This window comes from Oncorhynchus gorbuscha, linkage group LG11, assembly GCF_021184085.1.
Source record: "Oncorhynchus gorbuscha isolate QuinsamMale2020 ecotype Even-year linkage group LG11, OgorEven_v1.0, whole genome shotgun sequence".
Taxonomy (NCBI): Eukaryota; Metazoa; Chordata; class Actinopteri; order Salmoniformes; family Salmonidae; genus Oncorhynchus; species Oncorhynchus gorbuscha.
In genome coordinates, this window is record NC_060183.1 from 66,782,452 (window position 1) to 66,796,806 (window position 14,355).

The following is a 14,355-nucleotide window of genomic DNA, read 5'->3' on the forward strand; positions in this document are numbered from 1 at the left end:
AACACTTCGAAATACTTTTGTAATGCAACTTTAGGTATTAGTAAACGTTAATAACCGATCAAATTGATCACAGGGCGATGTATATTCTATAGCTCTACGTCTTGAAATAATGTCCGGGTAAATTTCAAACCAAAATTTCCTGTTGGAGACCGGAAGAAATGGGCTGTCTCTTGTTCGTTTGACCAAGAAACAAATCCTAGGCAAATGACAAGACTGTTGACATTGTGTGGAAGCTGTAGGTATTGCAACCTCGGCTCCAGGTAATGTGGTTTCTATTCAACAATACATTCAAGTGGCGCATTGATATATTTTCCAGTTTTCAGTGATCAGATTTTCCTGCGCTTTTCGATGAAATGCACGTTCTGTTATAGTCACAGCCGTGATTTAACCAGTTTTAGAAACGTCTGAGTGTTTTCTATCCACACATACTAATCATATGCATATACTATATTCCTGGCATGAGTAGCAGGGCGCTGAAATGTTGCGCGATTTTTAACAGAATGTTCGAAAAAGTAGGGGGTAGGATCAACAGGTTAACTAGTGATTATTACCATAGCAGTGTGTAGTTATCCTAGTTATTATGGATAAAAGGTTAGATCTATAGAGGTTGATCATGGAGTAAGTAGTTGATCGGTAACTGTGTATGGTTCTGTGTTATCCTCAGAGTGAATCTTAGTTCAGGTCAGTGTGATAGGCTTTCCAGGGTTATCGTGTGAACCACCACACAGTGAGATGAGGAATCCCTCTTTACTCATGGAGCCCAGCCAGCCAATTAGATAATCCCGGCTATATTAGTGGAACCGGTGTGGCTGTGCCTGACAACTGAGGCTGCTTTGTCAGAAGGGAATTTAGAGGCATAGTGGGTGTTCGCGAGAGGGTCGGCCTGAGCAAGGCTTTGCAGAATGACTTATCTACAATACAAATCTTACCTCCCAAATCACTACTCATTACATAATTTAAGATGAGCAATCCCCTCAAACACACTGATCCAGTAGCCACCGTCAGGCAGATGCAGCTGGAGCTAGCTGATTGAGCCATCCACTGAAACCCTGGGTAACATAGTCAGGAAGAGAATGGGCTGTGGTTGCCAGGGAGCCGTGAACCAGCATTCAGGTTGCCGTGGCAGCGGTTTGGTCTCCATAGGGATCAGCGCACATTATGAGCTTATAGGAGCTTTGCTGAGGTTAAACAAAAAAGGAATGTAAAGATGCCTGCTCGCCCTGAATAGAACCTGTCAGCTCTCTCTCTCTTGTTTTCTGTGTGCATCTCTCCCTTGCTCTCTCCCTTCCTCCCTGGCTCCCTCCTTCATTCTTTCAAGGCCTTCCATGGTCTCAATCTTTTTTGGGATTTGGACTCCTGCCTCTCATATTCCCCTATTATTTCTCTTTCTGTTTTGTGCCTCTTCCCTCTCTCTCTACTCTTTAGATCAGTGTGTCAGGTTGGTGACATAAGCCCCTTGTTAAACTCAGCAGGGTGTCCTGTTCTGATCGCCTTCTCTGACCTGGCCACTCGTTAGGGACTGTGTCGTTAGTGACTGGGGGTGTCCAAATACCCATACTAGTGTACTACATAAACTGAATAGTAATTTCTGCGTTTGAGCTACCACTCGTCTTTTCCGACTCAGGTGTTTGACAACAGCTGATAATCAGATAAATTGAAGCTCTGTACCAAAATGAACAAATGGCGGGAGTCAACGCAATCGTGTATTAGATGACCTATTCGGAGTACAAATTTATACATTTCACATACTATAAAACATATGCCACTAGTATGGTTATTCGGCCATGGCCACTGTCTTCGTTAGTGTGGGACACTGAGTGGACACTGCAAGGCAACCATCTTAAATCCTGCCCAGCTCTCAGCTCCCATGCACTGTGAAGTGAATAGAGGCAGTCTAGACAGGGTTGCCAACCATGTTCCCCAAACCCCATCCCTCGGTGCATGGCCCAAATCCTGCTATAGCCTATATGCATACACAGGCATATGTTCACTTGCTCTCTCTCTCTTTCTCTCACTCACTCGTCCGTGCACACATAGACACCCAACGCCACATTTCCAGTAACCCTTCAAGCTAACTGTAAACCTAGATCTAAAAGTGCTTAGTGTGTTTGTCTGGGAATGTATGTTTCATGCTTGTGTGAGTGTGCTGCTTAAAAACACCCTCTACTCTCTGTTCTACAGCTGGACACCCATTGACAATGTTGTGCAATGTACTTTTAGAAAAGCACCTATCCTTAGCTCTGGGAGACTGAGTTTGTTTTGCAGTCTGCCACTGACCTCTCACTCTCTCACGCTCTCTCTCACTCTTTTTTTTCTGCAGGGTGATGATTTTCGAGGACAAGGCTAACGGGGCCATCTGTAAGCCTGATGGTCCTCCACCCAAACGGGACATAGCCAGCCTGCCATAGACCCAGGACATCCTGAGCCTCTAGACTATATCACCATTCTAGGACCCTACCAAGGCTCCTGCCCTCAGCCAGGGACGTGTACATAGCCTTATCAACTCCCCACCTCAGGATGTGCACACGTCCCAGAAGGGGGGTTCTCCTCCTCTGTTCAAAACATGTGGGGAGATAAAAGAGAAAAGAGAAGAAAAAAAATTTTATATATATATTTGCTGTGAAGACAAGGCAGATTAGCTTTTTTAAGACCAGTACATACATGTATATATCTATATTGATGATGAGAAAATAAGTATTTTTAATTAGTGTGAGCACTCGAAACCTCTTGGCGATAACCTTGTAATTTGAGTCGTTTTGTGAATATGAGCAATGTGTTGTTTGCTGGGATCAAACTAACAGAGGTGAAAATTTTGTGATATCCTCAGTATGTACAGTGGGGCAAAAAAGTATTTAGTCAGCCACCAATGGTGCAAGTTCTCCTACTTAAAAAGATGAGAGGCCTGTAAAAGAAAATCATATTGTAGGATTTTTAATGAATTTATTTGCACATTATGGTGGAAAATAAGTATTTGGTCTATCAAAAGTTTATCTCAATACTTTGTTATATACCCTTTGTTGGCAATGACAGAGGTCAAACGTTTTCTGTAAGTCTTCACAAGGTTTTCACACACTGTTGCTGGTATTTTGGCCCATTCCTCCATGCAGATCTCCTTTAGAACAGTGATGTTTTGGGGCTGTTGCTGGGCAACACGGACTTTCAACTCCCTCCAAAGATTTTCTATTGGGTTGAGATCTGGAGACTGGCTAGGCCACTCCAGGACCTTGAAATGCTTCTTACGAAGCCACTACTTTGTTGCCCGGGCGGTGTGTTTGGGATCATTGTCATGCTGAAAGACCCAGCCACGTTTAATCTTCAATGCCCTCGCTGATGGAAGGAGGTTTTCACTCAAAATCTCACGATACATGGCCCCATGCTTCACAGTAGGTATGGTGTTCTTTGGATGCAACTCAGCAATCTTTGTCCTCCAAACACGACGAGTTCAGTTTTTACCAAAAAGTTATATTTTGGTTTCATCTGACCATATGACATTCTCCCAATCTTCTTCTGGATCATCCAAATGCTCTCTAGCAAACTTCAGACGGGCCTGGACATGTACTAGCAGGGGGACACGTCTGGCACTGCAAGATTTGAGTCCCTGGCGGCCTAGTGTGTTACTGATGGTAGGCTTTGTTACTTTGGTCCCAGCTCTCTGCAGGTCATTCACTAGGTCCCCCCGTGTGGTTCTGGGATTTTTGCGCACCGTTCTTGTGTTCATTTTAACCCCACGGGGAGAGATCTTGCGTGGAGCCACAGATCGAGGGAGATTATCAGTGGTCTTGTATGTCTTCCATTGCCTAATAATTGCTCCCACAGTTGATTTCTTCAAACCAAGCTGCTTACCTATTGCAGATTGTCTTCCCAGCCGGGTGCAAGTCTACAATTTTGTTTCTGGTGTCCTTTGACAGCTCTTTGGTCTTGGCCATAGTGGAGTTTGGAATGTGACTGTTTGAGGTTGTGGACAGGTGTCTTTAATACTAATAACAAGTTCAAAGTGCCATTAATACAGGTAACGAGCGGAGAACAGAGGAGCCTCTTAAAGAAGAAGTTAGAGGTCTGTGAGAGCCAGAAATCTTGCTTGTTTGTCGGTGACCAAATACTTATTCTCCACCATAATTTGCAAATAAATTCATAAAAAATCCTACAATGTGATTTTCTGGATTTTTTTTCTCATTTTGTCTGTCATAGTTGAAGTGTACCTATGATTAAAATTACAGGCCTCTCTCATCTTTTTAAGTGGGAGAACTTGCACAATTGGTGGCTGACTAAATACTTTTTTGCCCCACTATGTGTAATGTGTTGATGCAAAGATTGTGTGTCAACAACTCATCTGTTATGAAGCGGTCTGCGTGTCTGGATACTAGTGAATTTATCAGTGGTCCTGTTTTATCATGATTTCAATATAGTATTAATTGTTTTACAAATGTAATCAATTCGGTATAGTTGTAGTCAGTGATGCAGTGTAGGGTAAATGCCATTTACACAACTTTTGCAAAAAAAAATCAATAAAGGAATAGGAGGCGTTACTTTTTTCACTGTGACCGGCAATAAGTTTACACACCTATTTTATTTTTTACTGGTGGTGTTTAGAGGGTTTGTAAGGGAAGATTGCTTGAACAGTTATTAGGGAAACTAACCCAAGTCATTCAGACATTATTTTACCTCCCTCATTTTACTCCCCCCACCAAATTATCTAGTTCCTCTTTTAGATTTGATATTTTTAATTGTGTGAAAGTACCATGCTGGTTATGAAGCACAAGGAATAAAAAGAGCACTGTTTTTGGAAAACCTTTTATATACAGTTGTCAAGATCATCCCACATGATGGATTGTTGCCATGCTGCAGACTCTGCTTGGTCATTGTCTCACTATATGTCAGGGGTGACAGATTATGGCCCTACCCCATTCTTCCAGACTAGAGGTGGGTTACTGTAGTTGGGATTAGGATGGGGTTGGTGGGGCGATAGTTTAAGAGTCAGAGTGTGACTATATCCGGTGTTGTAGATTGACACTGGCTTCCTCAACCTAAAGGAGCAGGATGGATGGGGTCGGTGGAGTCAAGTTTAGTAGCACTTCACATGGATTTATGGAAGATTAGTTTTAAGGCACAGGCACACACTTTAGATTCTCAGCATGTTAGTATAAATTATGATAAACACATTCTGTCCAAGTGCCTAAAGTAATGTTGAGAGAAGAGTAAAGGAAGTTAATTACGCTCTATTCTCCCTCCTGAGCTGTATTTGGGAAAATAGTTTTGAAGGTGTTTATTCATGTGTATGTTAGGGTTAGATGTTCCTTTTTTGGTAATGTTCCCCTAGGTCTACGCTGTCTCAGGTACTACTTTGAATGACTGGATCTCTGAATACATATACAGTACATCTATGAAGTGATGTTAGATATGCAGTTCAATCATTCCAGTTTCCCAAATGTCCCCGTTTGACTATCCTAGTCTTCATAGTGGTACTGTTCTCATTTCTATCTCGTCTGTAAAATGTTATGAACCTGTCCCATTTCAAATTGTGTTATCCCCGTCTTGCCATGTTTTACTATAATCTTATTTTCTTGTCTTTCATCTCATTCTGTTCTTCGTCATTCCCCCTATCAGTTTGGGTTATTTTGTTTGTCCCATAAATTCTCCAGTTTCTGTGCCTCACTGTTGCTCTTCTATTCTTTTTTTTCTCACGCTTAACATGGAATATAATAGTAGTTTAATGTGTTAGCTTTACATGTTTTTGAATATGTCAGTTATGTACTTTTATTCCCAGTGTGTTGGGTGGTGGTCTTTTTAATGTTCTTTTCTTATGACCACCAATATGATGCACTTTTTTTCTTATATTTTTGCCAAAACCAAAGCAATTAAAGTTATTTGTTACACTGGCATATTTGTTCTTGGGTAGTTTGTTGTATGAATAATTCCACTATTGTAGGAAATATTCCCATCAAACACTGAAACCAGTTTGCCAGTTTTTCCTGTACTGTTTTTAGATTGAAGGGTATAGAGGTTTGATGCTGTAACTTTGAGGAATAAACAGTGTCATGACGTTGGCCTCTGGGTATAGCAAGCCCCATCCCCGTCTCCCTGCCTCCCCCTTTCCTCCTTCAACTAGGTTGCTGTGGTCAGGGACGTCGTAAATTCCTGACAATCTCCTCATGGACACACAGTATAGAGAGTACATTTTCATAGAGGACAAAGGAAATCCTTTCACCTCACAGAACTTGAGGTACAAACAAATTTCATGTTCCGGAGAAATTATAAAAGATCGGTGAAGAATCCAGCTACGAACTGGTCTGTTTGTCACAACTTGGGGAAGCTCATGGGAGGGTTTGGCCACATTACAATAATGCTGTTTATATAATAGCTTCAGATATGAGGTTTACATCTAATTGTTGTATAAGATGAATTAGTGAGTATGATAGCATTTGTATAATTGTGTAATATGATTTTAGACTGTTTAATGAATAAAAATACAATTCCCTTTTTTGATTTGAACTAAATCAGAGGACCGCCCCTGAGCCCAGTTAGGGTCAGGCCTCCTGGGACAGCCCTTTTTCGGCCCTTCCGAATAAAACCCCCACTCGGGTTTTCGATCAGCAGACCAAGCTTACCTCAATTACGAGATGGCTAAAGGTTGCAGACCATGATTCTCTCAATCAAGGGAGGATAAAAGGTTGCAGACCGTTGCTGAATCTTTTAACCATACCATGTGGTTAAACTCTTAGACTATCGATACCGACAGAATAAGAACAAGTCTTTGATATTAATTACTATTCTGCAGCTAGGAATTCGGTATCATTGAATGAATGAATTAATGAATTAATGAATGTCGCTGAACTATCCACTATAACCACCAGAGAGGGAGAGAGACGGATAATTCTACAAAAGAAACAAACTTTTCACCAGCGATCAAGACGACACACTGAGCTTAAATATATTGATTGATTGCAATTGTTCCCGAATGAGTGAGCGTTCATGTGCAAGGGATTAGCATTTCAATTGTTATAATTATCACTGTAGTGACTTTAGTCGACCCCCACTTCCCCTTTTGTCTAACAAGCCGCCATACCGGTTTAGCCCACTAGGGCACATTCCCCTATCATTTCTTGAAACCACATTTACCTTGTTTGTTTATGCATTTCTGTGACTTACTTAGTTAGTAATAAATACATGATTTAAGACAATTGATGTATGTGTGGCTCATAGTGAAAACTCGTTTTGTGCAGATAACCAACCATTTACGATGTTTGGAATGAGACTAACGTGAGGTAAAGTTAATAATTCATTAATTCGAAGACTAATTGATAAGATAAAATATCTGAAAAGTTATTTTAGGAAATGATAACTTTGTAATCTGAATATTTTTCCTTGGTGCTCCGACTTCCTAGTTAATTACATTTACATGATTAATCTGTTAATCGCGTAATACTAATTACAGAGAATCTTTGAAGAAAACTATGTCTTCAGTTTAATGATAGTAAAGACACGACAACAGGATTCCCTTATGTTACAATGTGTTTAATTAACATAAACATAATGGACATGGATTTGGTTATTTTAAGATAAAAACATGTTTTAACACATTTGTATTTAGTTGCTTCATTGACTATAATATAATAATAATATATGCCATTTAGCAGACGCTTTTATCCAAAGCGACTTACAGTCATGTGTGCATACATTCTACATATGGGTGGTCCCGGGAATCGAACCCACTACCCTGGCGTTACAAGCGCCATGCTCTACCAACTGAGCTACAGAAGGACCACAAACCATAGCCTTAGTTTTAATCTTATTTATAGTTACTGTAGCCCCAGAGTATGACTGTTACAGTAATTTACGTAGAGAAATAATAACAGGCACTGTAAAATGGTTCCATCAGTGCTTGACTGAGCCCGGAGCGCCATACCTGCACTACATATTTTTGGGGAATTGTACAGGCTCCTCTATAAAAACAAAGCAGCCTATAGCCGGCCCAGATTCACACACTGACGCAAAGTTTATTTGCCTCAAGTCTGTAAATCTGCGTGACTGTAGGTTTGTTTGAGATTGTGCAGATTTAAAATTGAAAATGTCAAATTAGGGTTTGTAAAGTCATGGAAATTAGTTGCATAATTGTTTTATATATTTATTTTATTTATTTTGGGGGGGGGTGGATCAGCTTTAATATTGCAGATTGTTGCTTCCATCAGTGTAATTATCTGCATCATTTCCAATGGGGGGGTGTGTGAAGGTCGCGAAGTTCAAGGGGGCCGAATACTTTCGCAAGGCACTGTATATATATATATATATATATATATATATATATGCACTGCCATTCAAAAGTTTGGGGTTACTTAGAAATGTCCTTGTTTTTTAAAGAAAAGCACCTTTTTTTTGTCCATTTAAAATAAGTAGATCAGAAATACAGTGTAGACATTGTTAATGTTGTAATTGAATTATTGTAGTTGGAAATGGCAGATTAAAAAAATCTAAATAAATGATGGACTAACTACAGCATTGTACGAGATCTTCAGTTTCTTGGCAATTTCTTGCATGGATAGCTTTAACTTCTCAGAACAAGAAATAGACTGACAAGTTTCAGAAGAAAGTTCTTTGTTGTTGGCCATTTTGAGCCTTTCATCGAACCCACATGCTGATGCTCCAGATACTCAACTAGTCAGTTTTATTGCTTCTTTAATCAAGACAACAGTGTTCAGCTATGCTAACATAATTGCAAAAAGGTTTTCTAATGATCAGTTAGCCTTTTAAAATTATCATCTTGGATTAGCTGACACCACATGCCATTGGAACACAGGAGTGATGGTTGCTCATAATGAGCCTCTGTATGCCGATGTAGATATTCCAAAACAAATCTGCAGTTTCCAGATACAATAGTCATTTACAACATTTACAATGTCTGCATTATATTTCTGATCAATTTGATGTTTTTTGAATGGACAAAAAATGTGCTTTCAAAAACAAGGACATTTCTAAGAGACCCCAAACTTTTGAAAGGTAGTGTACATACATCTATCATATAATTTTTTTTAGAATATACCTTTTATTATTCCCTGAGCCCTACCACCCCTCCCCCAATTGGAGTAAACTAATAAACAATAACACTTAGGCTTCTACTTCCAGCATCTAAACTTATACATACAATACACATTTTAGACACAATCTACTTTACAATAGTTATATTTGGTTTATTTTTAGTCCTGGCCTTCCACTATTTCTGTCAGAAATTATTTTTGTTAATGTAATTCATGAAGGCACGCTTAAGTATTATCAATCACTTAATCGACATATCAGCCATTATGCGAATGACCCTTCAGTGTGTGTCTGCCTGCCAGTGCGAGTGGGCCATTGTCCAAGGAAAGGGTGCAAAACATTTCAGCAGCAGGTATATATTAATGACAGACAACACTGACTAGGCAGCCAATTCAAAACATGTAGCAGTTATCTCGAAAGTTAACCGTAGTTAACTAAGCATTAATGTCATTGTCCCCTTTCCATCGGCACTATAGCCTAAATAAATCTGCACTGTTGGAAAGCTGGGATTCCCCTCTAAACTGTAGCAATGTAATTGGGACAACAAACATATTCTAAGAATATCTTAATCGACAACTTGATGTGCATAGATCTCCCCTTTTAGGCTTATATATTAACAGTTAGATACCTTGCTTTGAAGTTGCCCACCTTTAACCATTTCATCCCTGATTCATTGAATGAGGGAATCATTTTATGAAGACAATGATTTGGTTGTCCTCCAGGATAGTTACTGGGTATGCAGGCTTTTGTTCAAGCCCTGGTCTAACCCCATTGTAGCCTTAACATCAGCTTGACCTTGAAAAGCAGACTTGGGTGTTCCAGGGCTGGATCAAAAGACAATTCTGTACACCCTGGAGCTCTCCGGGTGGCGGGTTGACAACGTGACTAACAGTGCAGTTCTACTTTGTGGGAGGTTTAGTGCCTTGATCAAGGGCACAGCGGCAGGAGCTGGAGGGCCTACATGCGATCAGACACTGCAGCCTTCCAGTGTCAATGATGGTTACTTTTTCATGTAGGCTCTAATAGTCAGGGAAAATGTGTTTGAACCCTTACCAGTGAATATTCAGAGGTCTCTATGAATCAAATTGTATAGTCACATACACATTTAGCAGATGTTATTGCAGGTGTAGCGAAATGCTTGTGTTTCTAGATCCAACAGTGCAGTAATATCTAACAATTCACAACGATACACACAAACCTAAAAGTAAAAGAATATATAAATAATAGGATGAGCAATGTTGGAGTGGCACAGACTAAAATACAGTAGAATATAATACAGTATAGACGTATGAGATGAGTAAAGCAAAAATAAGTAAACATTATTAAAGTGGCCAGTGATTTCAAGTCTATGTATATAGGGCAGCAGCCTCTAAGGTGCAGGGTTACTTAACCGGGTGGAAGCCACCTAGTGATGGCTATTTAACAGTCTGATGGCCTTGAGATGGAAGCTGTTTTTCAGTCTCTCTGTGCCAACTTTGATGCACCTGTACTGACCTTGCCTTTTGGATGATAGCGGGGTGGACAGGCAGTGGCTCGGGTGGTTGTTGTCCTTGATTATCTATTTGTCCTTCCTGTGACATCAGGTGCTGTAGGTGTCCTGGAGGGCAGGTAGTTTGCCCCCGGTGATGCGTTGGGCAGACTGCACCACCCTCTGGAGAGCCCTGCGGTTACGTGAGGTGCAGTTGCCATACCATGCTGTGATAGAGCCCGTCAGGATGCTCTCAATTGTGCATCTGTAAAAGTTTGAGGGTTTTAGGTGCCAAGCCAAAAAAAAAATATCCTGAGGTTGAAGAGGCGCTATTGCGCCTTCTTCACTACACTGTCTGTGTGGGTGGACCCTTTCAGATTGTCAGTGATGTGTACACAGAGGAACTTGAAGCTTTCCACCTTCTCGACTGCGGTCTCTTCTACTGTTTCCTTAAGTACACGATCAGCTCCTTTGTTTTGTCGACATTGAGTGAGAGGTTATTTTCCTGGCACCACACATCCAGGGCCCTCACCTCCTCCCTGTAGGCTGTCTCGTCATTGTTGCTAATCAGGCCTATAACTGTTGTATCGTCATGGGTGAACAGGGAGTACAGGAGGGGGCTGAGCACGCACCCTTGTGGGGCTCCTATAGCGTAATGTCATTTGTGAATTTCGGTGAACAAAGTCTAATGGACCGACATGGAAAAAGATAGCTCCCTCACTTCTTTCTTCCTGAGTCAAGCGGTTCCACACACATGTATTTCTGAAAAAACACAAAAACAGCTAAAAGTTGTGATTATAGTAGGCCTAGTAGTGCAGCCACTTAGTCAACTGAACAAGCACATCTCATCTCGACACAGGGATCTCACTTTCCTGTTCATTTTCCACATATGTTCACAAATGCATGGCTATTGACTTCTACTGTTCACTGGTTTGTAAACACACGGCACCCAGAAGCCATACTGCTTGCTTCTGGGGAATTATGTTAATCTTTCGGAGCAATTTGGATACAGAGGGAATACACTAACAAGCACAGCACACTAACGAGGGAATCTGATGGGACGAAAAGCATCGTAAGCACTTGTGTAATTAAAATAATAATCAGTGCTCCATGTAAACACCTGCCACTGCTGCTCCACTACGCCATAGGCTGCCTTTAGCCCTTGTGCTCTACTACGCCATAGGCTGCCTTTAGCCCTGGTGCGCTTGTTAAGTGCTTTGCTTTGTCACTGTTCCCTGTGTATGATATTAAATTGGGAAAGTCAATAAAGTAGTATCTGTATCTATACTCCAAAAGGCACATCTCCAACAGCTACATCTTATAGCTGCATCCCAAATGCCTGTGTGATAGTATCCTGATAAACATAGACTTACAGATGTGTACTGCCTATTGCTACTGCTGCAATTTTCTCAGAGCTTGCGTCCGTCTAAAGCAGTGTTTCATCACAGGTTTTCCCCGACTGACAGTCTAGACCGACTAGAGAAACACTTCAAACACTTTAAAACATCAATGTTGTCTGTCTGTCTGATTGCAGCCTGGTCTGGTCTGATTCCCTGTGGCAGGTACCCTGCTGTGTGGTGGAAATGCAATATCCGGGGCTCCCAACAAACCCCCCCTCCCTCATCCTCAACCTCTATCTTTGCCTTCTTTCTATTAATTATTTCTATCGTTCGAGGCTTTCAAGAACACCCCTCCCTCAATCCCCCTTTCTCTTGTCTTGCTTTCTTTCTATGATCAATCTAGGCTATCACCATTCCTTCCTCATCAACCTCTCTCTCTTCTTTCTTTTCTCTCTCTGTCTCTCTCTAATCCAGGGTCAGTCCTACTGAGCTTCAAAGCACAACATTATTAGGCATGATTGAGAGAGCAAGGGATTAAAGGTCTTCCTCTCCTCCTCCGTACAGTGAAAAGCCTGTCAATAATACATTTTTGGCTTTAATTTCTCACTGTTGCACACTCCTTTGCTCTTGCATTTTATCTTTATCCATCCATCCATCCATCCATCCATCCATCCATCCATCCATCCATCCATCCATCATTCAACTGTTTATAATGTGACACCACCGGGTGGCACCCTACTCCCTAAGGGTTCTGGTCAAAAGTAGTGCACTATGTAGGGAATAGAGTGCCATTTGGAATGAATTCCCTGTTTGGAAAGGACATTATGCATGAAGCAATCACTATTAGTAGTCCTGCCTGAGGCTTATCTGTGTCTGGCTGTGACCTTTATTCTATGCTAAATAGTTCCACTCTCAGGCCTCCCTCTCCTCCCTGGAAATACACTGACATCTATTGGAGACACACAGCAATGGTTGAACAAATGCTGTTTCACGTTTCTAATCAACTCACTGTTTGAGTTTGACTGTCATCTTGTGGCTGCAAAGTAGACATGTGCATGAGTCAGATTCATACCATATACAGTCATTGGTCAGACTGATTATTCAACAACATTTGTACAATAGTCTACATTGCAGGGGCCAGGGCCCTTTAGCCCAGATTACTTGTTTATGCACACACACCCACGTACATACACAGTGGTGGGGGAAAATACCCAATTGTCATACATGATTTAAGGTCAAGATACCTCAATAGAAAATGATCAGAGGCATTTGGGATGACCAGGGATGTTCTCTTGATTAGTGTGTGAATTTGGCAATTTCCTCTCCTGCTAAAAATGTTAAAGTGTAAGGAATACTTTGGGTGTCAGGGAAATGTATGGATTAAAAAGTACAATATTTTATTTAGGAATGTAGTGAAGTAAAAGTTGTGAAAAATATAAATAGTAAATTATAGATACCCCAAAAACGACTTAAGTAGTACTTTAAAGTATTTTTACTTACAGTGCATTTGGAAAGTTTTCAGACCCCTTCCCTTTTCCACATTTGGTTACGTTACAGCCTTAATTCTAAAATTGATTAAATGATTTGTTTTACACATCAAACTACACACAATAACCCATAATGACAATGTGAAAACAGGTTTGTATTTTGCAAATGTATTACAAATCAAAAACAGATAGCTTATTTACATAAGTATTCAGACCCATTGCTATGAGACTGGAAATTCAGCTCAGGTACATCCTGGAAACAGATCTGGGGAAGGGTATCAAAAAACATTGGCAGCATTGAAAGTCCCCAAGAACACAGTGGCCTCCATCATTCTCAAATGGAAGAAGTTTGGTACCACAAAGACAGGCCAAACTGAGCAATCAAGGAAGAAGGGCTTTGGTCAGGGAGATGACCAAGAACCTGATGGTTACTCTGACAGATTTCCTCTGTGGAGATGGGAGAACCTTCCAAAAGGACAACCATCTCTGCAGCACTCCACCAATCAGGCCTTTATCGTAGAGTGGCCAGATGGAAGCCACTCCTTTCTGTAAAAGGCACATGACAGCCCTCTTGGAGTTTGCTAAAAAGGCACCTAAATTACTCTGACCATGAGAAACAATATTTTCTGGTCTGATGAAACCAAGATTGAATTCTTTGGCCTGAATGCCAAGCGTCACGTTTGGAGGAAACCTGGCACCATCCCTACGGGCATATTTCAGTTTTTATTTTCTATACATTTGCAAAAATTTGTAAAAACCGTTTTTTGGTCCTTCTGTAGCTCAGTTGGTAGAGCATGGCGCTTGTAACGCCAGGGTAGTGGGTTCGATCCCCGGGACCACCCATACGTAGAATGTATGCACACATGACTGTAAGTCGCTTTGGATAAAAGCGTCTGCTAAATGGCATATATTATTTTTTGCTTTGTCATTATTGGGTATTGTGTGTAGATTCATGAAAAACAATGACAATTTAATCAATTTTAGAATAAGGCTGTAACAAAACAAAATGTGGAGAAAGTCAAGGAGTCTGAAT

At 40.8% G+C, this 14,355-nt stretch overlaps 1 protein-coding gene across 2 annotated transcripts in view; it reads left to right on the top strand.

Annotated features, from left to right (window-relative positions):
• Positions 1-2,536, top strand: part of LOC124049140 (allograft inflammatory factor 1-like) — a 32,493-nt gene extending 29,957 nt beyond the window's left edge. For both annotated transcript variants that reach the window (XM_046370508.1, XM_046370509.1), the window contains one exon: positions 2,321-2,536. In XM_046370508.1, the coding sequence (XP_046226464.1) occupies positions 2,321-2,408 (88 nt within the window). In that variant the 3' untranslated portion in view covers positions 2,409-2,536. The remainder of the gene's footprint in view (positions 1-2,320) is intronic.
• The last annotated feature ends 11,819 nt before the right edge of the window (positions 2,537-14,355 follow it).